Below are 26,952 nucleotides of genomic sequence, written 5' to 3'. Positions count from 1 at the left end.
TTCTGTGATCTCATCAATTTGACATGAAATTGTAAAACTGCCCCCCCCCCCACCTTAGCTAAAGCTTTTGCGTGGAAATGTAATTTGCAAGTATACTCACATTATTGTAGCTCCATCTCTGTGCCTCTTTGGTTTCTGCTTGAAATGAAATAACAACTTGTATCAAGATTACCAGAAGAAAGGTGTTTTAATTTTTTTTTTAAGAAATGTGCAATGTGCTCTTACCTAGAAATCATACAAGATCCCAATCTGTGACGAATGTGGGTCCTCTGTTTTTCAAAGAAAGGGACATCATGAGTTGATTGCAACAACCTCCAGTAAAAATACACTGCATAGGCCCAGCTTTCATAAAATGCAGACATACAGTCAGTGGTAAAGTTTACAAAGCCCTGTTCAAATGCCAGGTTTTTGTGATTTAAAAAAAAGACCAAGATGAGGCATTGAACAACTTTTCTCATCAGTGATGTTACTTGTAAACTGTACAGCTCATTTTGCGAGGGCAAGTAAAATTCAATATATGTGACCGTACACCCGTTCACACCCTTTTATGAGTTGGAACAACGGCAATTACATACGTTGCAGCTGGGAGCAAAAATATTTACTGGTGTATATTCATTAGTTAAGCCATAAACATAAAACAAACAGACAAGCACAATTTGCCCCTAACAAGCTTACTGAGGATGATCAGTGAACAGGCCAAAGTACAGGCTGGTGATGTTCAAACTATTTTGTCTTGTCTTGTAGCCTCTTGGTAAAGCAAAGTATTGCCTGGTGGGTTCCGGTTGTGGTTTGGGACGGTCATGGCCAAAGTAAATCTGCTTTTAGAAGTCTCACAGTTTCCACTTTCTGAACTTCATAGTTTTGATACAGACATACGGTGCAGAAGAATATCGATGGGAAAAGAGAGTAAGACTTTGGCTTGATATAGGTTCTAAAATGATCCATATGTCGGGGTTTTCATGCTGTTCTGGGCTTGCTTCCAGCAAAGTGTTCATATCAAGACGACCAGAATGTTTTCAGGGTACTGATGGTCAGAGCTCACATCTAACTGAGGATTTAGCGTTACTGGCCGTAAGTTAAAGGCAGGAACTTGCTCTTGGGCAGCAATATGCGATGGAATGCATATCATAGCTCAGCCTGGTGAAATCTGACCATGTTTGCGCACAAGACTGGAAGGACTCACTCGATGAACACTCTATGGGAACATCAGTCACATAGCCAAAGATAATAGGATCACGTAAACGCACTTTCACAACATTCCTAATCAGATCCATGTACGAACCCGTACGCTTATATGATTTTGGCCATAATCATATAAGCATGAAGCATGTTGAGTTCACTTTTTACCTTACGATACAGAATATAGCTGTGAATCCAAGCTATCGTGCAAAACCGTTTCATTTACGTCTGTAAAACATCCATCCAACCATTTTCTGGTCTGCTTATCCTCACAAGGGTCGCAGTGCATGCTGGAGCCAATCCCAGTAGGCGGGGGACACCCTCAACTGGTGGCCAACCAATCGCAGGGCACACACAGATGAACAACCAGACGGGCTCAAACTCACAGCAAAGGATAATTTTGAATGTTCCATTAACCTGCCACGCATGTTTTTGGAATGTGGGAGGAGACCAGAGTACCCGGAGAAAAGCCACTCAGCAGAGGGAGAACATTCACTGTGAGGTCGACATGCTAACCAGTCGACCGCTGGGCATTCCACCCCCCATAATCAAGTGGCTACTCAGAGTGTGGGGGCCGGCTGCCAGTTGCCCATTTCTGTGTCATATATTACTAGCCTTTTGAAAGTGATTAGTTATATTCCAATATGATTACAGTACAGGGAAGGCTTGAACTGAAATCCATGTGAGTTCATGGGGAATATGGTACATTTGACAGAACAATTATATGTTTTAGAATAGTGATTGCCAACCTTCACTAAAGCTAAGACACATATTTTAAATCCGAAAAATATCACAGCACACCACCAAACAAAAATGTCATGAAAAGTGGATACACATGTCTCTTATATTTTTTCTGCCGTCTAATGAATCATTTTTTTGTTCTGGCTTTCACTATAAGTTTCTGACATAGATAGATGAATCAATATACATGATTTCTTCAATTTTCTTGACCAATTACCGGTGAGTGAAATTTCCCAAGGCACAATTTAAGAGCTCTCATGGGGCCCTAATGTGCCCTGGCACACTGGTCAGGAATCACTGTGTTGAAATATACACGTTTGACATCAAGTTATGTCAAGCAAAAATACAAATAAAGTTGACACACCACAGACAAGCGTGCTGTTAACAAACCTGCAACATTTGAATGGTAAAAAAAAAGTATATAAAATGAGGCTTCAAAATTATGAAAAGTCCATCGATTGTCTCTGCTCTCGAGCGCTGTGGGCAGGGCCACTGAATGCATTTACATGGCACCCCGCTTAGTTTTTCAACTGTCAACCACTGTTGACCTGAAAACCAGATACTACTTTATCTTGCAACTTCGTGACACCTTCACATCCCGGTATCTTGGAGCCAACAGAGCCAGAATCCATTTCTGACCCAGAACACACCAACCTACAGTACCCGAGAATCAACCTCATACATTTCAGTCTGCAGCAGAATTGTAAATTCCTCACATTTCAAATGTTGCAATTTAAAGATGGGCCAACAATAAACACAGTAGACATGTTTTGTCACTTTATCCAGATGGTTTTCTCAGGCTCTAATGTATATTGATTCATCTATCTTGTACAGCACAGTGGGAGATCATAGCCTCATGCCGTCATCTGCATACATCACTGGGAAGCCATGTTGCCCACCCCCAACCCCCTCCCTCAAAAAATCTGAAACACAGAAACGATAAAACAGTTTCACGCTGTGTCTCCACAATTCAGTACGACATAATTCTCTTAGCACATGTTTTCAACAAGTGTCTTCAAACACATACAGAACCCTGTTTCAACGTACCCCGTTTACAACCTTTCCAACCCTATAACATTCACATTTCAAAGTCTAGATTTCCCACAATGAATTTTCTATTTACTTATATATTTTTAATATCTTTTTGGACACTGCTTGAGAGAAAGATCAAAAAGCTCAAGTAAAGGGCGAGTGCAAGTCATGTGATTAATAGGCGATCGGATTTTTGTTTTGCTTGCTTTATAGTTAAGGCCAACTATTTTATCAAAATGATGCCACTTATTATAAACTTGTATTCAATAAGTATAAATTATCGATTACAAAAAATGTGACTAAAACCATTGAGTTTTTATTGACTGAAACTAGTGTCAAACTATCACATATAGAGATGACTAACACGTGAGTAGGACTAATCTGTATTTTTGTCCAAAAGACTGAGACGAATCCTAAAATGGCTGCCAAAAACAACACCACAAGACACAGATGTAGAAGTCTGATTTGTCTCTATGGAATAATAACAGCGAGTGCAAGAGTTTATCTCGCTTGACAAATTGAACAGAACTGCAGCGTACTCGCCAAGACCATAAAGTGTTTTAGAAGACTTTGTGTACATTTACTCGCAAGATCATACATTTCACCTCAATGCAGTTGTGTGCGTATTTCGACATGAACAACATCATGAGTCATTATGTGTTGTTAGGATTCTTGTATAATGTATCTGCTTATACCTCATATAAATTGACTGCAGTTGCAGTTGCAGTTTGTCTTTGATTTTATAACATTCCATCCATCCATCCATTATCCAAGCCCCTTATCTTAAATCGTGTCGCCGGTATGCTGGAGCCTTTCCCAGCCGTGTAGACTGGTTCACAGCCAATCGCTGGGCCTTTTAAACATTCCACAGCTTCTCTTACATCTTTTATCTAATTCAAGGCATGCAAATGCATTTAGACTGTGACTAAATTCAAATTATCTCGCTTTACAAAGGGTCAAAGTACATGTCAGCCTGTCACTTGAGGACCACAGCTTTGCTGTAGTATAGGACGGTCACATCATCTTAAATGGGCCATCACGAAGAACAAGTTTTTCACTTGGAATGCAGTGTATAATTATTCTGCTGCATTCCTCAATGGGCCTTTGTCAGAGGGCACAACCAAGATGCCAAGGCACACGCGATCACGTTCGGGATTTTAGCGGTATTCGGTTATTTGGGAATTAACAAAATGGATGCACCGGTACCTTTTGTGTGATTAGACAGAAGAGAGTAAATATGAGCAGTAGTGCTCCGAAGATGGAGGTGATGATGAAGCCGAGCTTGTACAGGTCTCTCAGTGGTCTTCTCTGAGAGGCCTTCACTGACCTCGTAACATAACTGTCTGTAGAAGATTACACACAATCTGTGACCTCTGAGGCTCCAAGTAACATCAGAGAACCCCCTCAAAAGATTGATGGTCCCACCTGTGCAGCCTTGTGTGGGGGACGCTTGAGGTTGCGCCGTGCTCGATTCAAAGAACTTTGAGTATTCATACTGGCAACTCCAGTCCACTGGCGCATCACTCATCGTTACCAGCTCCAAATAAACAGACAGCACCCTCAAAGCTCTCTGCAGTGCTTCTGCAGGGGGCCCTCTGTAAAGCACTTCAAAGCTCTCGGGCTTGTCCTGCAATGGGTTTCAAGAAACATAGGTTCTGTCAGTTTCGACATCGCCGTTTTGCGATGTACTGTATGTTTTTAGTGATGTACAACACACCCACCTCAACTTCCTCGTTGATCTGAGGAACACATTTCTGCGAGTAGATGTTGAGGATGAGTGCCCTCAAAGACTGAACATAGCTGTAGTTGACTGAACCCCTGTTATATTTGAAGTGGGTGGTGAGGAGCTCCAATATCCAGGGTAAGGCAGCTTTCACGAAGCAACACTTGCTCTGCGTGTGGTAAATCAGAAAGTGTGGTCAGGAAGGTGGACTATTACAATGAAGGATGGCCATAATCATTGAAGTGAGCGTAAAAAAGTTCTGTCCAGTGGATAAAAATTAGCATTATTATTTCTTCTTGAAGCAATCAAGACCAAATGGAGTGCGCTAGTTGGCTGCACCTCATAGAGGCGCTGTTGATTAGATCTCGAATAATTTGCACCATAGAAGAGAATAAGAAAAGAACACCGTGATATCCTCGATAGGAGGTGGAGCTCTACTATTATTATTTTTTTGCATAATTTAACACTGATATTGATTTCAGAGGAAAGTCATTCGTTACTTACTGAATAGAGCAAATTTACCCAGGCCAAGTAGTTAGTATCTCTGCATTATTTCAACTTGTGTTTCTTTGCAGAAATGACATGTTCAAATATTGCAGCGAGATACACAATGCTGTCGATTCATTTTTGATTTATAGCATTTAAATTTAAGAGGTTCAGTTGAAGTTGCAGGGATACTTCACATATGTATGCCATCCATCCATCCATCCATCCATCATCTACCGCTTATCCGGGGCCGGGTCGCGGGGGCAACAGCTTTAGCAGGGAAGCCCAGACTTCCCTCTCCCTAGCTACTTCTTCCAGCTCTCCCCGGGGGATCCCGAGACGTTCCCAGGCCAGCTGGCTGACATAGTCTCTCCAGCGTGTCCTGGGTCTTCCTCGGGGTCTCCTCCCGGTGGGACATGCCCGGAACACCTCACCAGGGAGGCGCTCAGGGGGCATCCGAATCAGATGCCCAAGCCACCTCATCTGGCTCCTCTCGATGTGGAGGAGAAGCGGCTCGACTCTGAGCCCCTCCCGGATGACCGAGCTTCTCACCTTATCTCTAAGGGAGAGCCCGGACACCCTGCGGAGAAAACTCATTTCGGCCGCTTGTAGCCGGGATCTCGTTCTTTCGGTCACGACCCATAGCTCGTGACCATAGATGAGGGTTGGAACGTAGATCGACCGGTAAATTGAGAGCTTCGCCCTTTGGCTCAGCTCCTTCTTCACCACGACAGACCGATACAACGTCCGCATCACAGCAGACGCTGCACCGATCCGCCTGTCGATCTCCCGCTCCCTCCTGCCCCCACTCGAGAACAAGACCCCAAGATACTTGAACTCCTCCACTTGGGGCAAGATCTCCTCCCCGACCCGGAGGGGACACTCCACCCTTTTCCGACTGAGGACCATGGTTTCAGATTTGGAGGTGCTGATCTTCATCCCAACCGCTTCACACTCGGCTGCGAAATGCTCCAGTGAGAGTTGGAGAGCCCTGTTTGAAGGAGCCAACAGCACCACATCATCTGCAAAAAGCAGGGATGCAATACTGAGGCCCCCAAAACGGATCCCCTCAACGCTTCGGCTGCACCTAGAAATTCTGTCCATAAAGGTTATGAACAGAATCGGCGACAAAGGGCAGCCTTGGCGGAGTCCTACCCCCACTGGAAACGATTCCGACTTACTGCCGGCAATGCGAACCAAACTCTGACATCGGTGGTATAGTGACCGAACAGCCCGTATCAGGGGGTTCGGTACCCCATACCCACGAAGCACCCCCCACAGAACTCCCCGAGGGACACGGTCAAACGCCTTCTCCAAGTCCACAAAACACATGTAGACTGGTTGGGCGAATTCCCACATACCCTCGAGGACCCTGCTAAGGGTGTAGAGCTGGTCCACTGTTCCACGGCCGGGACGAAAACCACACTGCTCCTCCTCAATCTGAGGCTCGACTTCCTGACGGACCCTCCTCTCTCGCACCCCTGAATAGACCTTACCAGGGAGGCTGAGGAGTGTGATCCCTCTGTAGTTGGAACACACCCTCCGGTCCCCCTTTTTAAAAAGAGGGACTACCACCCCGGTCTGCCAATCCAGAGGCACTCTCCCTGTTGACCACGCGATGTTGCAGAGGCGTGTCAACCAGGACAGCCCCACAGCATCCAGAGCCTTGAGGAACTCCGGGCGGATCTCATCCACCCCCGGGGCCTTGCCACCGAGGAGCTTTTTAACCACATCGGTGACTTCAACCACAGAGATAGGAGAGCCCACCTCAGAGTCTCCAGGCTCTGCTTCCTCCAAGGAAGGCGTGTTGGTGGAGTTGAGGAGGTCTTCGAAGTACTCTGCCCACCGATTCACAACGTCCCGAGTCGAAGTCAGCAGCGCCCCATCCCCACTGTACACAGTGTTAGTGGTGCACTGCTTCCCCCTCCTGAGACGTCGGATGGTGGACCAGAATTTCCTCGAAGCCGTCCGGAAGTCGGCTTCCATGGCCTCACCGAACTCTTCCCACGCTCTGGTTTTTGCCTCGGCGACCACCGAAGCTGCGTTCCGCTTGGCCAGTCGATACCCGTCAGCTGCCTCTGGGGTCCCACAGGCCATAAAGGCTCGATAGGACTCCTTCTTCAGCTTGACGGCATCCCTTACTGCTGGTGTCCACCAGCGAGTACGGGGGTTGCCGCCACGACAGGCACCAACCACCTTACGGCCACAACTCAGATTGGCCGCCTCAACAATAGAGGCACGGAACATGGTCCACTCGGGCTCAATGTCCCCCGCCTCCCCCGGAACATGGGAAAAGCTCTGTCGGAGGTGGGAGTTGAAACTCCTTCTGACAGGGGATTCCGCCAGACGCTCCCAACAAACCCTCACAATACGTTTGGGTCTGCCAGGACGGACCGGCATCTTCCCCCACCAGCGGAGCCTACTCACCACCAGGTGGTGATCAGTTGACAGCTCCGCCCCTCTCTTCACCCGAGTGTCCAGAACATGCGGCCGCAAATCCGATGATACAACTACAAAGTCGATCATCGAACTGCGGCCTAGGGTGTCCTGGTGCCAAGTGCACATATGGACACCCTTATGTTTGAACAAGGTGTTCGTTATGGACAGTCCGTGACGAGCACAGAAGTCCAATAACAAAACACCACTCGAGTTCTGATCGGGGGGGCCGTTCCTCCCAATCACGCCCCTCCAGGTCTCACTGTCATTGCCCACGTGAGCATTGAAGTCCCCCAGCAGAACAAGGGAGTCCCCAGCAGGAGTACTCTCCAGCACACCCTCCAAGGACTCCAAAAAGGGTGGGTATGCTGAGCTGCTGTTTGGTGCATATGCACAAACAACAGTCAGGACCCGTCCACCCACCCGAAGGCGGAGGGAGGCAACCCTCTCGTCTACCGGTGTGAACCCCAATGTACAGGCACTGAGCCGGGGGGCAATGAGTATGCCCACACCTGCTCTGCGCCTCTCACCTTGAGCAACTCCAGAGTGGAAGAGAGTCCAACCCCTCTCAAGAGAACTGGTACCAGAACCCAGGCTGTGTGTGGAGGCAAGTCCGACTATATCCAGTCGGAAATTCTCTGCCTCACACACCAGCTCGGGCTCCTTCCCTGCCAGAGAGGTGACATTCCATGTCCCAAGAGCTAGCTTCTGCAGCCGAGGATCGGACCGCCAGGGTCCCCGCCTTTGGCTGCCGCCCAGCTCACATTGCACCCGACCCCTTTGGCCCCTCTCATGGGTGGTGAGCCCATGGGAAGGGGGACCCACGTTGCCTCTTCGGGCTGTGCCCGGCCGGGCCCCATGGGTGTAGGCCCGGCCACCAGGCGCTTGCCAACGAGCCCCACCTCCAGGCCTGGCTCCAGAGGGGGGCCCCGGTGACCCGCGTCCGGGCAAGGGAAACCTTGGTCCATATATTTTTCTCTTCATAAGGGGTCTTTGAGCCGTGCTTTGTCTGGCCCCTCACCTAGAACCTGTTTGCCATGGGTGACCCTGCCAGGGGCATAAAGCCCCAGACAACTTAGCTCCTAGGATCATTGGGACACACAAACCCCTCCACCACGGTAAGGTGACGACTCCCGGAGGGGATATGTATGCCATAAAAAGTTAATATTTTGTCTATAACTAATTTGACAAACTTGTTTTTCATGTCCATTCAATAACTTTAATAACAATTTGAAAAATAAAAAAAATGGGCCACAATGTTCATTGAACACATCACTAGGCAACTGTCACGTGGGATATTGGGTTTGAATGCACAATGATATACACACACTCGCAGCTACACTACATGTAATGCATCTGTAGGATTGCCAACACTGTGACTTAATACTCATATTAAGTCTGGTGAGTGAGATTCCACTTTTGATGTGAAAGATGCAGTGACGGATGTTCTTTTCACAACACAAAATACATTTTGGAGAACGCGTGGATCAGAAAGTGCAGCAGACAACGGTGTTCGTTTGCGAGCTACACACGCATAGACAATGCTGGATTTAATAAACTTTGTCATCCGACCAGTGCTGAAGTACAGAACACATCAACCGAGACTAAGAAATTATCAAGACTAGGGAATATCCAAACCTAGACAAGACCAAGACTTTTGGAGGTCAAGACCAAGACTAGACCTTTATATTGCAAAGAAAAATAAACAATCACAAAAAAAAGAAAACGACCAGCATCTTTTTGTCATTACATTTGGAACAAAAACAAATTCTGCTACAAATCTCAAATGTAAGAAATAGGTTTCACGTTTTCAAATTGTGTAACCATGCTCTTCAAAACAGAATAATCCTGACAAGCCATGATATATGTCAGACCTCAGCTCGACTGGTCTTGATTTAAAAAAAAAAAAAAAAATCCTGAGTTCGCCCTGTACGAGACAGAGTAAAAAGGCCTTTGATTTTGAGATGTGACTGAACGACAAAACTACCTCCTACCTTGCACACATGATGAACACGGGACTCCGCTTGCATTATGAACATAACAAGCCGCCGCCTACACCGAGGATGAAGAAGGTTTGAGAAAAACACACAGTGTCCTACTCGTCCTCCAATGAGTGTCTAATGTCCAGCAGTGAATTTGCACACATTGTTGTTACGGTTTGTATATGATCCCAAACGAATAACAAACAAGACTAGAGTTAGCCGAAACCTTAGCGTAATTTATTATGTCCTTTACAAAGTCAACTCAGGAAAGCCAGAAATAAACACAGTCGGTCAAATGTCCAGAAACAAAAATAATCCATTAACCTTGGAAAAAGCAAACTGTTCCTTTTAGACGCCGAACTTCAAAGAGAAGAAATCCACTGCAGGAAAAATCCAAACTGAAACTCACTTACAGTCCAAGGGCGAACATGAAGAAACCATAGGGAGAGGGAAGAATCCACCCAAGCCGAGAACACTCCACGAGAGGCAAACCAGAGCTCACTGCAGGTGGTTACGGCACAAACGTGAACTGAGGACTGGCTCGGGAGCCAATTTATCCCAGCCCTAACAAGCTGCAGGTGAGCGATTAGCAGACGAGCCTCATTTGTGAGATGCAGAGCACCCTGACTGAGAAAGCTGCCTGGCTGGGAGCCACCTGGCGACCTGCCAGGTTTGTCAGGATGGGAGTGATGAAACTCAGCGATCAGTCCTGGGTCCATCATGAGCCGGAGGAAGACCCAGCTCCGATCCTCCGTACGGTAGCCCTCCCAGTCAACCAAATAGTGGAACCCTCGTCCCCGGCGCCGCATGTTCATCAGTCGACGGACCTTCCATTGGGGGTGCCCGTCCACAAACGCAAGGGGAGGCCGAGGTGGGGATCGATGATTAGGGGGCTGTAGGAGACTGGCTTAACCCAGGAAACGTGAAAAATAGAATGGATCTTCATGGGGCCAGGGAGCTTCGGGTGCACCTCTGCAGGACTGAGCATCTTCTGGATTTCAAAGAGTCCAACAAACCAGGGATTCAGTTTCTTGGCACTGGACAGAAGCAGGAAAACCACACTTTCTGCCCAGGTTGGTAAACTGTTCCTTTCAGGCTCCAAACTTGAAACAAAAGAAATCTACTCCAGGAAAAATCCTAATTGAATGTCACCTAAAATCCAATGGGGAACACAAAGAATCCACAGGCTGAGAACAGTCCATGAGAGGCAAACCAGAGCTCACTGCAAGTGATTACGGCACAAACATACACTGAAGATGGCTAGGGAGCCAACTTATCCCAGCCCTACCAAGCTAATGAGCTGCAGGTGAGCCTCAGGTGTGAGATGCAGACCACCCTGGCTGAGAAGGCGGCCTGGCTGGCCCATCCCTACCAGCTGTGCCTCATTGAACCCAACATGGACGTAACCGTGTGTTGAAAATGTTGCCGCAAGTAAAATGAATGAAGCCTTCCGTTGAGCAAAACTGCCTTTCTTTTCTTCATCAGAATTTGGTGCTTCATTGTGAATAATACACGATCTCATCTCACATTAATCGTTCCAAAAAAAATATTAATTGACCAATCATGTAATGTTATGTTGAGTTGGTCAAGTGCCCATAGGTCTTCAAATCTGTTCATGAATACTTCAAACCATTAAGAAACTGCCACATAAAATTAATAGGTACCTTACCAAAGATTTTTGTTCAATGAATGTGTAGGTTATCGAACACCCGCTTCTCAATTGGTTATCCATCTGTACAAAGAAAGTAGAGAAAGAAGCATGTTTTTTTGTTTTTTACAATTTCAAGTATTCAAGCTGCGACTTGAAAAAAAAAAAGCACACCCCCACTCCTCACAATACAAAAATAGTTTGTGGAAAAAGTACCATCACCCTTGTATGATTAATTCGATTTTTAAATGACGATAGGCAACAATATTATCAATAATAACAAATGACCATATTTCAAAAAGAGTTGTTTAATATTGACCTAAGCAGTTGACCCTGAAAATGTATGATCTGCAACCAGCTTGGATGTGTTAATGGTCTCAAAAGCAGTCTATTAAAACCAGATCCATCAAGTCCCACACACTGACGCTGAGTCACATGAATTCCCGGGTTGGCGGGTAGTCAACAACAAAGAGAAAAACCTTCTTTAGATTATTTCCGTTTCTTCATTTTACTATATTATTTATCTTTTTCCTAGTGATTTAATTATTTCATTTCCCCCCCCTTTTTTTTTTTAATTTCTGAAATTACTACTATAACAAGTGTAGCCGTCACCTGATTCACTCTCTGCGTAAAACACTGTTCTTAATACAACGATCGGAGTGTTGCTGCTGCACTTTTAAGCGCACAGCAAGCGTTTCCGATTCAGAGGTTTGTGGCATTTGTGGGTTTGACTGCGTGTGCCACGACCACAAGATATGCTACTACCTACCAATGAGTCAGGTTGAATGAACCATTTATCATTTATGCAAGGTGAGTGTAGGTCTCCTTAAATGGCCTTAGTTCATGATCATTATTGCACTTTCACAGCAAAATGTACTTACAAATTAATATTAACCGTTTTAGGGACAGCGGTTACTGTAGTAACTACAGTGGACAGCTTATCATCTTACGTTGTGCATGAAAGGGTTAATAACATACACACACATATATATTATATATACACACACACACATATACACACACGTAATGTACTGACGTCTATACTTCAAAATTTTGCACAAGCCCAAGGACCCCCTGTGCTTTGGGCCCTGGTGCCCTATTGCAAATTTTCCCTTGACTTTAAAACCTCTGAAAACACGTACCAGATGTTTGAGTGTAAGCAGGTGGTCCCTAGTAATGGAGTGTCTGCATGGTCCAGGGACCTCAGCCATGGACAGCGGGAAGCTCAGGAACATAAGCACACACAAACACTTTACCTGCAACTGACAAAAGCCCGTTTTATAGTCACCATCTGCCAGCACATTTTCAAACATTGCAAACTGCTATGCACTTGTGTGAGACTGTATGAAAGCACTTCAACAGGAAGTATGACAAAAATTTAAATAGCCACATGAAATAGGAAATGAGACATTTTATGTGTGACTTTGTGGTTCCCATGATTCAAGAATTCCAGCTTGCAGGAACATTTTGAGCAGCTGAAACTATGCTTAACGCTTCATCACTCTTAATGAAAAAAAAATCACTCAAATAGTGACAATTTTTTAAAGATTACTTGTTCGGAATTCAAAAGGTATCCGGAATGCCAATAAAAACAAGCCTGGCAGCAATGAACAGCATGCAGATGTAATTATAATTAGACAATGCAAGTAGATGGAAGGTGTGCAAAAAATATTAGTCTCACTCAAAGTCAGAAAGAGAAAAGGCACCTGTGAATTATTTGCTGTGAGATGAGATTGTCACGTAGCAAGGTGGTGGTGGACCCCAAAAAGCAGGCAGGAAGGAGGAGCAGGGTGTATTTGAAGAAGTTAGTGATGGGTCCAGCGACACCGATGCGTTGACGCATGCGCCGGGCTCACAGAGCAAACCACGTGTCGGTACATGTGCTGCTTCATTACGTCACGTGATTGACACGTGAACTGCACCGGTGCAGTTTAGACTGCATCGGCTGCTTGGTACAGTCCAAGCTGCGCCACTTAGTCCAGGGGGCGTCGACTCAGTGCAGGGGGCGTTGACCCAGCAAAAGCCCGCACAGTGTATCCTAAGGAATCGCGTCTGGCGACACGATGCCGATTGCCGAAACAAGCCAGACCTCACCCTCGCTCGAATAAAAATATATGTTTGGGCAATACGGAAAACACACTGATTATCAGAAAGAAATGTGTCCGTCTGACTTTGAGCGTCATGTCAGCTGTCATATAATAGGCTATTATTATATGAGAAGTGGTTTATGAACGTTTGTACTGTACGTCATAATCCAGTTGATTGAGAGGTCCCGCCTATAAGGGGGAGTTCCAGAAAATGACTGCGAGTGAGCACACCGCATGTTTGATGACTCTGCCACGTTGCTATTAAAAGTCACATAAAACCTAAACCTTGTCTGCTGACCATCATTACATCGGCTAGGCTAGTTTAGCTGTTGTCGTAGTTCAAAGCTTAATATGTGGCGTGGGTTGGGTCGGCGCCGCGAGTACGTGCTCGCGCTCACGCGCTCACAGCAGAGAGCAGCAGACTATCGACTGCTGAGACGCGCTTCACTTGAGTAACGTTGCTACAGTACGTGCATATTATGGAGCAGCTTCCGGACAAATACAAATTGTCCGCCGTGTAGAGCCATTTTGATCTCCTTTTGGAGAATAAGGTATTTATTAAAATCTCCTTGTCTCTCCAAGTGCCTCTCGGATTTTTGACATGTCTTATTCCATTGTGTGTGTGTGTTCTCCACAACAGGGGAAATAGCATGCATTAAACGCAACAGACTGAAATTTAAAACACTGGAGCATCTTATTTTTCTAAATCAAAATTTGTGAAGACAAAGCCCACAAGCATCCTCATTCACATGATTTTCACATTATTGAAACACATTGAATGATTCAATATGAATGCATGGATGTGAATGATATTGTCAAGGGTCAATGTCATCTTTATTGTCAAATATGCTTTATGTATGACATGCAGCATAAATGAAATTTCTTCCTCTCAATCCTCAGTGCATACATGCATGCAAACATGCTGTGCATTAAACACACACAGCTAAGAAAGGATAACAGCTACACTGTATAAAAAAAGACATGTAATCTGAACAGTATAGACAATATAAACAGCATAAACAACAACATAAACAATGGCGCTTGTGGCTATTGTGGGTAGAGTGAGGTAGTGCATTGTATACATGTCATCATCAAATCAGTTTGTTCAGTCTGTCAAGTGGGTTGGCTGCAGGGATTTTGAAGGTCCAGCAGGTGGCAGTGGTCAGCGACACAGTATCAGTACAGTATCAACACAGTGTGTCATTGTGTCGACACGCCTCATGAGGCCTCATGGACCCATCACTAGAAGAAGTGTATTGATAAAACACAGAAAACTAACTCCTAAACAAAGTCATGAAAACAAAACGAATCCAAAGTAACAAACAAACACCATGTCAGAAACTAAAAACTCTCAATAACAAAAACATGACCAAAACAGGACTGAAGCTAAAACATAACAATGAACTAAAACATGACTGAAACAAACATGACAGAAGCCAAGAGCAAACAATGACCCGGCACTGAGTGTTCGGGCTGGGAGTCCTTTTAAAGCCCTAATTACCTATGACCAACAGGTGTGCAGCTGCCGGGGGAGCCCTACAGTGCCACCTGTTGGTCCCTAAACCGAATCATGACAGAGATAGTGATAGCCTGATATGATTGCTCAGGGCTATCAGGCAAGTGGTCACAAATTGGAGAGAACAAATCGGCGACGTGATACACTGTGAAGCCCGTGAGTAGAACATTAAAGAGAAAAACTAGTTATAAGATAATTCATGAAAACATTCAAAGACTGTGAGCTATCAATCCATCCGTCGATCCATTATCTCCAGCTTATCTGCGGTCGGGTCGCGTAGGCAGCAGCTTCTGCAGGGAAGGCCAGATTACCCTCTCCCAGCCACTATCCTCAACTCTTCTGGAGGAATGCCGAGGCATTCCCAGGCCAACCGGGAGACATAGTCTCTCCAGTGTGCCCTTGGTCGTCCCCGGGGCCTCCTGCCATGTACTGAACACCTCACCATGGGGGCGTCCTGGAGGCAGATGCCCAAACCACCTCAGCTGAATCCTATCAAGGTGGAGGAGCCACAGCTTGACTTTGAGTCCCTCTGGAATGACCGAACTTCTCGCCCTACCTCTGAGGGATAGCTCGGACACACTGTAAACGAAACTAATTTCATCCGCTTGTATCCGGAATTGTGTTGTTTCGGTCAAGACCCACAGCTCGTGACCATGCAGTACGTGGCCCTTCTTTGCTACAAGCGAGTGGAAATATTCTTCCAAGAATCAGACTGCCAGCAAAGTCACATGAAAAAATTGGAAATCGAACACATTATGAAATACAATGATGCACAAGTGAAATAAAAACAGTGTGACATCTTCACTTCTTTATCGAAAGCATTTAGATTTCTCTGTGTAATTTATCGCTTCTATTGTATATAATTAGTTTTCTTCTGCCAGCAGTTGTTGACTGGGGAGACTTTGATTTATTAATGAACATGCATGTGCTCCGTTTTGATGTATGCGTTGAATTATGCCTTACTGAATACACACAGCGATTCTATTTGTATTTTGGCAAAAGCTTGCTGCTGTGTTGGATGGAGTTCATTTTAATTTGAGCAGAATTACTGCTGTCAACACTTTGCTCATGAGCAAATCAATCAGCGGTTTACAAATACCTGGATTCAAACCTGACAATAAACTCCAGATAAAACATGCCTACACAAAAGATTTTACCCCGGTTGGCAAATCTGACATTCCCATGAAGTGTACGGCACTTCACTGATCACATCTGAGACATTTTTGAAACCTTATCACCTGCTGCTGATGTGTTGAAGGTCCTAGAAACAGACTTCCAACTACAAGAGTTATGCCGACGCCACACAACACGAATGTATCCTGATTTTGAGCCAGCAGATGTGTCGCAGACAAACGTAGTGTCCCGTAGCCGATTTTGAGTTGTCTTGACCTGTCATGGGCCTTGTAGTGAGACATACTCAACAATTGGTCGTGAGGCATCTGGGATGCTTCACAGCTGCGATGACGAAATTCTGGCTCGTCAGAATTTTTTGTCTTGCCGCATCAATGTGACTGGACCTACAGGTATGTCATCCTTCGATTGGATTTTTGGCACTGGCCAAAAGGAAGATGGTGCCCTCGTACTAATGACGAGAGACTGGACGTGGTGCACACAATGTGGTATACTGTACAGTCTTTAAAAAGTGACCCAAACAAAAGTGGAAATACTGGAAAGTTTACTAACTGCAAAGCTGCTAGCTGATTAGCAACTGTAGTGTCATTCAACAAATTCATTACATCAATTTCCTTTTGGAGAACAGACAGTCCTGACTGCTCGCTCCCCACCATCTTAGGTGTGGGTCCATTTTTTGGGGGGTGGGGGGCTGGGGGGAGGGTTTCTGAACAAAGAAAGAACGCACATAATGCCTCAGTTGACATGACTCTGACAGCTGTTAGTGGCATGTATGTCACTGCAATTTTAAATTAGACGTTTTCATGGGCGGCCTGGTGGTCGACTGGTTCGCGCGTCGGCCTCACAGTGCAGAGGTGCAGGGTACGGGTACTCCGTATTCCTCCCACATTCCAAAAACCTGCGTGGCAGGTTGATGGAAGACACCAAATTGTGCCTAGGTGTGAGTACGAGCGCTGGCTGGTCACCGATTCAGGGCGTCCCCCGCCTACTGCTCGAAGACTGCTGGGATAGGCTCCAGCACGTCCCGCGACCCTTGTTGGCTCAAACTGTGGAAGGCACTGATGGTCTAGTTGAACGGGTCATGTTTTAAGTGAGCAAGCGGAAATCAATGGGAAATAATTGTTCCTCCGAAATTTCAATTGTTGAATGGCCAGGGCAAAAAATAATTGACTTGTCTTAGGAACCAGCCAATTGTTGTTTGAATCAGATATACCTTCTATGGTCAATAATCTCAAGGCCACTGAGTTGTGTGCATGTTGTTTGTTTGTTTCCATATTAGCCTCGAAATCATATATTGTTTGTTTGCTCATCTGGACATGATTTGGTGGGTGTGTCACTGCCTACCTTCTCCCTCTCCTTTCTCTGTTTGATTTATTGCTATTCCTGTTATCCTAAGGAGCTCTCATAGAGAAACGATTATGTGTGTGAATTCCTCTAAAAAACGTCCTGTAGGTTGCATCGTTTACGACTTGGAAAGTTGAATCTGTTTGTGTCTATGATCTGGCAGCCCGGATGAGGAGAGAGCATTGCTGTGACAGTGGTTTCCGAGCACTAACCCGTGATGAGGATCACAGAAGAATTAGTCTGAGAGACCTCATTTGCAAAGGTGAGCTTTTCAATGTTGTACCTGTGCTTCTTTTGTGGACAAAAAGCACAGCGCAACACAGACATTGAACTTTGTGCTTATGTGCTTGCATTGCAACAAACCACAGGCAAAGATTTACCCCATGCCAAGTGTCACTTGAACATCAAGTATGTTTTTCTGTGTGTCAGAATCAGTGAACCTCCAAAATTATTAGAAGGATCACCACAATAGTTTGGATTTTTGGGACAGGAAGCATTTTTGTTAGAAAGCTGTCGTGTGCACGTTATGATCATAAAATTCAAAATATTGGGGCTGTTTATTCTAATAATTTGCAGTGGGTGGTGGATGTTGACATAAGTAGAGATGTTCACATCCACTTCGAAGATTGATCGCAGTTTTATGACATCAAGTGGCATGAAAATAGTGCACATTAAGTGTGATGAGTAGGTTTGGCTGGATCCTACGTCTGCTGCTAGCTGACTAAGACTCTGTCCAACCTCTCAGCGGTTTGTGATAAAACGGATCAGAAACGGATGGATGGATGGAATAATAATAATAATAATAATAATTCAACTCAATTCATACATTTTATTCATACGCTTACTTTATGTAAAATCTTTTGCACATCAAATTACCTTTATTTCCAGATGCTGACAAATTAACTGTCTATCTATGAGTGGATATGTGCTAACTCTATTTTGAGAATTGGACAGAAAAGCATGCAGACAGAAAATGACTGTCTGCATGCTATCAATTATGCCATTGTGCTCATGTGTTTGAAGAGAATTTGGTAAACTGAATAATGGGGGAGTTCTTGGAAAGAAAGTTGTGTTCGTATAATTGCCAGTGAACCATGTCGTGAGATAACGAGTCAAAATTCTGAGCATATGAGGAGGCCTTTGCCAAATTTATACTCCAAAATGTTTCCTGGAGGACTTTTTATTGGAAGTCTATAAGCACTTTTGCTCAATGACTCGAAAAATAATTGGATCGTTTTGTAAAAAACAACTCGAGGAAATGTTTTGTCCAAAACAGCCCAGATAATTTGGTCAAATTTACCCAAGTGGTGGATCGGTCCAAATTGCGTTATTTTTCACCCATCTGGTTATTCAACAGACCTTTGTGAAATTGGATTTATTCTCAAATTATTGGATAGGATTTCTGCTTTTTCTGTGTTCTTAATTTATATGTATTGTAACTGCCTTTACAAAGATCATAAAGAATAAACTCGAGAAGGACCGTTGAGAGGAAGTGTAACTGCAGTGGCATAGAATTCCAGAGGAGGCGCCCACAGAGAGATGGTTTCATGTTAACCCCAAAAAATGAGAAATGCCTCAAAGAATGTAACTTTGATACTACAACCACAATAAGAAACATATTGTTCAGCGAGGTATGTGCCATGGGAATGAATTCTAGTGTCCTATCGATGTAACCATCAATACATCACATAAAGTGAGAATAACCTTGGAGGGTTCACGAGCAGGGGAAGCGGTTTACGGAAAAATGATGGGCCGCATGCAGCATAGAGATGTCATCCGTGATTTTGCATTGTGCAGTAGTTGATAAGCAGTAAGTGTTTTGCCTGCGTGAGCAATGAGATGCGCTACCCTGCCATCAGACTTGGTGAAAATGAGCAGGCATTTTTTTGACATGCATCATGGTTTCATTGAATGCTTGATTATCAACTTTCACATAATTCATACTATATATTTTGTTTCAGCGCTACAGGATTTTATCATATTGTGCATGTTATACAGTGTAATGCTGTGGCTGGTGACTTTTTTTTTGTCATCAAGCTCGACCATATATGCTTCTGCACAGGACTACTCTATGCTTACAAAGCATGATACCGTGAAAAAGAGGCCTATGTACATTGCAGTAAAAAATGAGAGTTATACAGTAGTATCTTTCAAAGGACCAAGTGATGCTTTAGAGCTCACCATCCATCCAGTATCCGAGAAGCTTATCCTCACGAGGGTCGCGGGCATGCTGCAGTCTATCCCACCCTGAACTGGTGTCCAGGCAATCGCAGGACACACATAGAAAAACAACTATTCACACTCACAATCACACCTTGGGACAATTTAAGGTGTTTCATTAATCTACCATGCATGTTTTTGGAATGTGGGAGGAAACCAGAGTACCTGGAGAATACCCATGCAGGCACACTGTAAGGCCAAAGCCCGGATTTGAACCCTGGACCATTGTACTGTGAGGTGGGTGTGCTAACCAGTCAACCATCTTGCGTGTCATCCACATTTACAACTAGTACCTCACATTATTATAGCCATGTTCAGCATGCTCCAAGTTTGTTTTCCAGGATATCTCAAGCCAAGCATTCTTTAAAGTTAACTTGGATGAGTCTAAATTTTCAAAGATGAACATTTCTCCAGGACCACCCCTGCTCTTGTTGACAGAATTCCATTTAGGACAGCACAGGCTTCACACCAAGGCGATACCCAGAGGCAAGTATATCTGTTTCCAACTTTGTTAATTCATTGTTCATCATGATTGTATGAAATCAGCAACACGATCAGTGTCTTCACACGAATGAATAGCATTCAAGAGGAACTATCACATCGTATTTAAGGTCATCTGAGCAAGTTTGTTCTTTCAAAAGCGTGTATAAAATTGATTGTCCTTCACATTACTCAACACCCAAGTAGTAGCTCTGACAAAAGTCACATACTGTACCAGGAAAATATCCCTTTCACAAAATATGGACTTTTTTGTGCCCCAAACTGCAAAGCACTAAACCCGCTACAGGCAACAATAAATAAATGTTGGTATTTCTCGAGCCTGTGTACAAACCCCTGGTGCACATGCAGCCAACTGTGACCCGAATGGTCAGGAAATGGTCCACGGAAGCTGAAGATGCTCTGCGGGACTGCTTCGACACAACCAGGTGGGAACTCTTCAGCGAGGTTCATGGGGAGGACATTGATGCACTCACTGACACCATCACGGACTACATAAACTTCTGTGAGGAGCACACCGTACCCACCAGAACTGTGCGGTGTTTTTCCAACAACAAACCATGGATTAATCCCGACATAAAGGCCCTCCTGAAGGAGAAGAAGAGAGCTTTTATGTCGAGAAACAGAGAGGAGCTGAAGGCCGTGCAGATTCGGCTTAGAAGAAAGATCAGAGAGGGGAAGAAGACATACAGGATGAAATTGGAGGACCAGTTACAGGCCACCAATGTCACTGGTGTCTGGAGGGCCTGAAAACCATCTCAGGCCACGACAGCCCAAAGACATTGACTGAGAAGGACAAGGACTGGGCAGATGTTTTTTCAACCGTTTCGACCAGTCGTCTGTCCCTTCCCCCAACCACCAGCTGTGCCCACTCTCACTGAGGACTTCTTCTCCTCCCCCTCCTCTTTCGACCAGCTCTCAACAACCCAGTCTGTCACCTGGTTCCTGCCTGTCCGTCACAACAGAGCAGGTGAGGAACCAACTGAGGAAGATGAATGTGAGGAAGGCAGCAGGTCCAGACAAGATCAATTCCCGGCTCCTCAGGACCTGCTCTGACCAGCTGTGTGACATTGTCCAGCACATGTTCAACCTGAGCCTGAAGCTGGGCAGAGCTCCACAGCTGTGGAAAACTTCGTGCCTGGTCCCAGTGCCCAAGAACCCCCACCCTAAGGAGCTGAACAGCTACAGACCGGTGGCGCTGACGTCTCACCTGATGAAGACGCTGGAGAGACTCGTCCTCGCCCACCTTCGACCGCTGGTGAGCTCGGCACTGGACCCGCTGCAGTTTGCCTATCAGCCAGGCATCGGCGTGGAAGCCGCCACTATCTACCTCCTCCACTCAGTGCTATCACACCACGAGAAGGCTGGGAGCACTGTGAGAATCATGTTCTTTGATTTCTCCAGTGCCTTCAACACCATCCAGCCCAACTTACTGGGAGACAAACTGCAGAACGCCGGAGTGGACCACCATCTCACAGCATGGATCATAGACTACCTCACAAACCGGCTGCAGTACTTGAGGGTGCAGAGCTGTGAGTCGGACAGGCTTCTCTGCAGCACTGGAGCGCCGCAGGGGACTGTTCTGGCTCCATTCCTGTTCATCCTCTACACCTCGGACTTCAGACACGCCACTCCAAACTGCCACCTTCAGAAGTTCTCCGATGACTCTGCGATTGTTGGTCTCATTACAGAGGGGGACGATCGGGAGTACAAGGGACTGACGAAGGACTTTGTGGACTGGTACCAGCAGAATCACCTCCAGATCAACGCTAGGAAAACTAAAGAGTTGGTTTTGGATTTCTGCAGGAAACAGTCCTCACCAGCATTTATATTGCACTTAATTGAACGGTGTTTGGGGTTTTCTTTTCTTCTTTCTTCTTTCTACCCACAATCTTGCTGCTGTAGACTGTAAGTTTCCCCAGTGTGGGACAAATAAAGGATATCTTATCTTATCTTATCTTATCTTATCTTATCTTATCTGATCTTATCTTATCTTATCTTATCTTATCTTATTAATTTAGCGAAACAGAATTGCTTGGGTTCTGTTTGCTTATCACATCACACGATTGTGTGGCCACTTTCTGCAAGACAGAATCAAAATGGCATACAACCGCTGCAGTGTCCTCGGCAGGAGTCAAATACATAAAGGCAAGAACACAAAGTTAAATACATACCTAGGAAGCAAAACAACCACGAGTTGAGTGGCTGCCTTTCCAGCAGCTCCTATATTTTGTTGTTCTACTTCTTCCTTTCATAACTTTGCCGCTGTGAATCGGGAATTTCTCCATTGCGAGACTAATAAAGGTTTTCTTACCTTATCTTATCTTAGTTTCCACGTGTTTGCACCAAAGTGCCTGCAGGTTTGACATAAACCTGCAGCCACTCTGTTGACCCTGAGCAGCGCCAGTCTATTGAGCCTTATTTGTCATGAGTGATGTCGGTTCATATTTTAATCATGACAAATTTCACACCTTACTTTATCCAGTCATGTAGTCAGACTAAAGCTAACCTTCAAATGTCACACAATGTTAATAGATTGCATTGACTTCAACTTGACGATGATGTAAAAATTTCAAAGGGCAGGACTCCCCCCCCACCCCCAAAGGCAGTTGCAATAAACTGCCTCCTGATTGCAACAGTGAGCAAGAATTGACAAGACTTCAATAAACGGCACATAATTCTCAGCCAACCATGGTACTCACTAAAAGCACAAAAAAAAAAAAACCTGTACAAAATGCAACACGTACGAAGGGGAGACGCTGGCATCTTCTCATTTTTCTCATATTCCTCACGATTCTCATTTGAAATGTCTATTTTGACATGGAAGGGATACCTTAAATTACAATGAAATATTGCAAGCGAGGAGTTGATTTGACATGCCCCTCATTGGAAATTTGCCAGTGAGTGATGTTTAATTGTGCATGACCTCGACATAAAAGGGACCGGTGGATGACTTTGGTGTTGGAAATCAACGTCATCAGTTCAGAAAATGTGAAGTGGAAAAAATGGTTTCCTCATACTGGATTATGCCTGCTACCAAAGCATTTTGGCAAGCGTAACTGTGAAATGGGTGCCAGATGGACTTTATTTCACTCATGTTTATGAGTAAAATACGGTGATAAGCAGATGTGCCTCACACACAGTCGAGACTCAAATGTTTTCTGTCACATGACCAGCACATTTCATTCTGCCTTCTCCACAATAAGATCCAAATGGGTGGCAGACAAGCACAGAACTGAATTGATTTCAAGACAGAAATGATTTGAAGCCTGGCCAACATCTGAGATGCATTCGAAGATAAAAGAAATTGGTTCTCATGCCACCTGGGGCCAGTGACAAGTTATATTTTCTTTTCGTTTTGTGTGTATTGTTAAGGACAAACAACATTTAGGAATGACATTAACGCAATCAAACACAATTCATAATTTAACTTGCATGTTGCAAGTGCAGGAGCGGATGACATGCAGTGTAGGACGTCTGCAACAAAGGCGCAAGTAATCAAACCACATGCAAGGGGTGGCAAATGAATTTCAACAGAGAAGCGACAAGTTCTCACCTACCTTAGCCTTGCTCTGAATCAGGGTTGGCACAAGGATGGTCATCTGGTATGTGTTTGACAATGGGAAACAAATCCTCTGTCACACACATTGAAGCAAAGCGATTCTTCTCTTACATTCAGTTTCACTCCACAGGTAGGACTCTTGTGCTGGTCAAGCTTTGCGCGTTGTCATGTGGCGTACTTGTAACGCGTTGGCTGACGTGCTCCTCTTGCAGAGTCCAAACTGAGACTAACTGTGTCAGCAGACAGACAACCCTTATACAGACCTCCTACCTCTTGTCTCACAGACAAGATCCATCTGAGCCCGTGCACGTTTAAAGATGACTTTTGGTTGCTGTTGTTTTGTGTGTGCTGTACATGGACTTTCAAAGTTCATTTTATCCTATGTATAAAATATTGCATTGGTCTTATACACAGACCCATATCAAAGTTCTCATACCCATATTAACATCTCAGCTCCAGAACTAATTCGGAGCCAAGAAAAAGTGATGCCTGCTTTGAGCCAAAACCTTGCAGGGCAAGATTAAAGTTACTGCAACCAGACTGCCAGGGCGCAACAATGGAGGCTTACTCTCACGTTATTTTGTGCAAAATGCATTGTGCTAATCTTGGGCTCTTTGTGTTGCTGCCATGTGTGCATCTGGAATAGTCACACCATGTGACGTGTTGTTTTCTTTCTTGACATTATCATTTTATTTAATTCCAAACACTCATTCAAAACACAAAGGATCAATGAGAACATGCCCTCATTGTCAAAGATGTCAAAAGTACAGCACCAAAGCAGAAAAGTACAGAGCAAGCATGATTAAAAACAATTACCGTATATTCAAAGGCAACTTAGTTCTTGATCATGTTTTAGAAATGGCGCATGGCAACAGTTGTGTTGAATTTGAGTGACTGGACATGGAGCAGGGGTGCCCGCACCTTTTCAGCATGCGAGCTAATTATAAAATCACTAAGTCAAAATTTCCCAGAGATAAGTGAGAGTCTACTTTTTTTCTTTTCTGTTTTTAAAAATGATTTCACTGCCATTGACAGGCACCGATAGCAATAGCATAAAAGTCGAAGGGCTGCCAATGACTGAGTTAATGCCATGAGAGCCACCGACACTCCCATTGCAAGCGACTGGTAGCTCATGAGCTACCTAATGGGCACCGCTGATGTTCAATATTCCGAGTAGGCTGTAGGAAAAGTGAAAACGTATTTACCAAGTTCAGCCTCATCATCTAGGTGCTACTTTGAGCCATTAAATGAACGTATTTAGGGGTTTTTATGGGACCAGTTTCATGAAGAGCTGCATTTCTTGTCACAGTTATAACGTTAGTAAGTTATCTCACTTTCTGATATCAACTACTGCCAGCAATTAATCGAAATGCACAGTGAACAATGGAGTCCAGTAGTTTTACTGTGAAGAGAGAGGCATGTTTAAAGATCATGTCACCAATCTCCAAAATTGATAAAAAGACGAATATGATGTGTCGTTTTCTGAACGGCAGAGCGACATTTCTTTTGTTTTGTAGCGGTCAGCTCGTGAAGCTAAAACGGGATCTGAGACATACTTCGATCACTCCGGCGTGGTGTGCCCTCGACCCCGTCGCCTCGTGCTTGCTAACAGTCGTTGGCTCTCCCATCGCGCCACGGCATTTCTACCCTCCACGCCTTTCTCGGGGAGGAATCCAGCGAAAGCTTTTAGGGAATTCCCCCGGGCTCGGCGATCGGAAGAGGCAATCCCTCCCGTTGCTACTCCCACAAGGATCGCGTTGTTAAACGCCCGGTCGCTGACAAACAAGACCCATATTCTGAGGGAGTATTTCCTTTCCAATGACTTGGATTTCCTGTGTCTGACGGAGACTTGGGCAGGTACTGGTGAGTACAACGCTTTGCTTGAATTGTTGCCACCTGACTGTGGTTTCCTCGATACCCCGAGGACATCAGGCCGTGGTGGAGGAACGGTGAGCATCTTTAAGAACATTTCCAAACTGCCTTTCATTTCCAAAATTCTGGAAAAAGTGGTGCACATGGAGTTGAAAATTTTCTTGGATGAACATAACATCTTGGAGGTCTTCCAGTCAGGTTTCAAGACGATGCATAGCACGGAGTCAGCCCTGTTATGCGTTTCTAATGACATCCTCCTGGCAAATGACTCTGGAGACCACGTGTGTCTAGTTTTATTGGACTTAACTGCAGCATTTGATACCGTGGATCACAGTATTCTGCTGACTCGTTTGCAGCACTTGGTGGGCATTGGCGGCAGTGCTCTTGAGTGGTTTAGGTCCTATTTAGCTGACAGAACCTTCTGTGTCAGCCTTGGCTGCTCTGAGTCACGCACTGCTCCCCTGTCATGTGGTGTTCCACAGGGCTCAATTCTGGGGCCTCTGCTGTTCTCGCTGTATCTGCTCCCATTGGGTTCCATCTTAAGGAAACATGGTATTCCCTTCCACTGCTATGCAGATGACTGCCAGATCTATGTCCCACTGAGCAAGAAAGACGCCTTCTCATTAAGGCCACTCCTATCCTGTCTGGAAGAAATCAAAACCTGGATGGCACAAAATCTCTTGAGATTCAATGAAAAGAAGACAGAGGTGATATTGTTTGGTCCCAGTGGCCCTTGTACATTCCATCCTGTAGACTTGGGCCCCCTGTCTCCTTATCTTAAGTCAACAGTCTCAAACTTGGGCCTTAAACTGGACAGTGATTTCAAACTCGATCGGCAAATTGGTGCCGTTGTTAAATCCAGCTTCTTTCACCTTAGACAGCTGGCCAAAATAAAACCTCTCCTCTCACATGAACACTTTGAGACAGTAATTCATGCCTTTGTCACATCCCGGCTCGATTACTGCAATGCCCTTTACTTTGGAGTCAGCCAGTCCTCCATTAAGCGCCTTCAGCTGGTCCAGAATGCGGCTGCTCGCCTCTTGACTGGTACTCGTAAGAGGGAGCACATAACTCCTACTCTGGCATCCCTTCACTGGCTCCCCATTCATTTTAGAGTTATTTTCAAGATCCTCTTATTTGTTTTCAAATCTCTGAATAATCTCGCGCCACCTTACCTCTCTGAGCTCATCCGCCCCTACACACCTGCCCGGCGCCTCAGGTCTGTGGACCAGACTTTATTAGAAGTACCAAGAACTAAACTGAGGCTCAGAGGGGATCGAGCCTTTTCTGTTGCTGGTCCCTCTCTCTGGAATGACCTCCCACTGAACATTCGGCAAGCCTCCTCGCTGCCCATCTTCAAAACCCTCCTCAAAACTCACTTGTATTCTTTGGCATTCGACTCAGCATGACTTAGATTTGTTCTTGGTTTTACTGTTTGGTGCTTTCTACCGCCTTTATTACCGATTTGTCTTACTGTTTATTGTGCATGTTAAAT

General features: G+C 45.0%; 1 protein-coding gene across 2 annotated transcripts in view; it reads right to left on the bottom strand.

Annotated features, from left to right (window-relative positions):
* Nucleotides 1–23,793, bottom strand: part of csf1b (colony stimulating factor 1b (macrophage)) — a 29,016-nt gene extending 5,223 nt beyond the window's left edge. The window contains exons 1-8 of one of the 2 annotated variants that reach the window (XM_086118944.1): nt 23,584–23,793; nt 12,370–12,489; nt 11,249–11,311; nt 4,674–4,844; nt 4,378–4,579; nt 4,159–4,295; nt 226–269; nt 101–135 (exon numbers count right to left, since the gene is read on the bottom strand). In XM_086118944.1, the coding sequence (XP_085975070.1) occupies nt 102–135; nt 226–269; nt 4,159–4,295; nt 4,378–4,579; nt 4,674–4,844; nt 11,249–11,311; nt 12,370–12,489; nt 23,584–23,625 (813 nt within the window). In that variant the 5' untranslated portion in view covers nt 23,626–23,793 and the 3' untranslated portion in view covers nt 101. The remainder of the gene's footprint in view (nt 1–100; nt 136–225; nt 270–4,158; nt 4,296–4,377; nt 4,580–4,673; nt 4,845–11,248; nt 11,312–12,369; nt 12,490–23,583) is intronic. The other variant, XM_086118953.1, reaches the window with a different exon arrangement.
* Between the last annotated feature and the right edge of the window lie 3,159 nt (nt 23,794–26,952).

This window comes from Hippocampus guttulatus, chromosome 1, assembly GCF_054856545.1.
Source record: "Hippocampus guttulatus isolate MCC_2025c chromosome 1, RoL_Hgut_1.0, whole genome shotgun sequence".
Taxonomy (NCBI): Eukaryota; Metazoa; Chordata; class Actinopteri; order Syngnathiformes; family Syngnathidae; genus Hippocampus; species Hippocampus guttulatus.
Note: the sequence above shows the minus strand (reverse complement) of the source record. Positions and strands in the feature narration are given on the sequence as shown.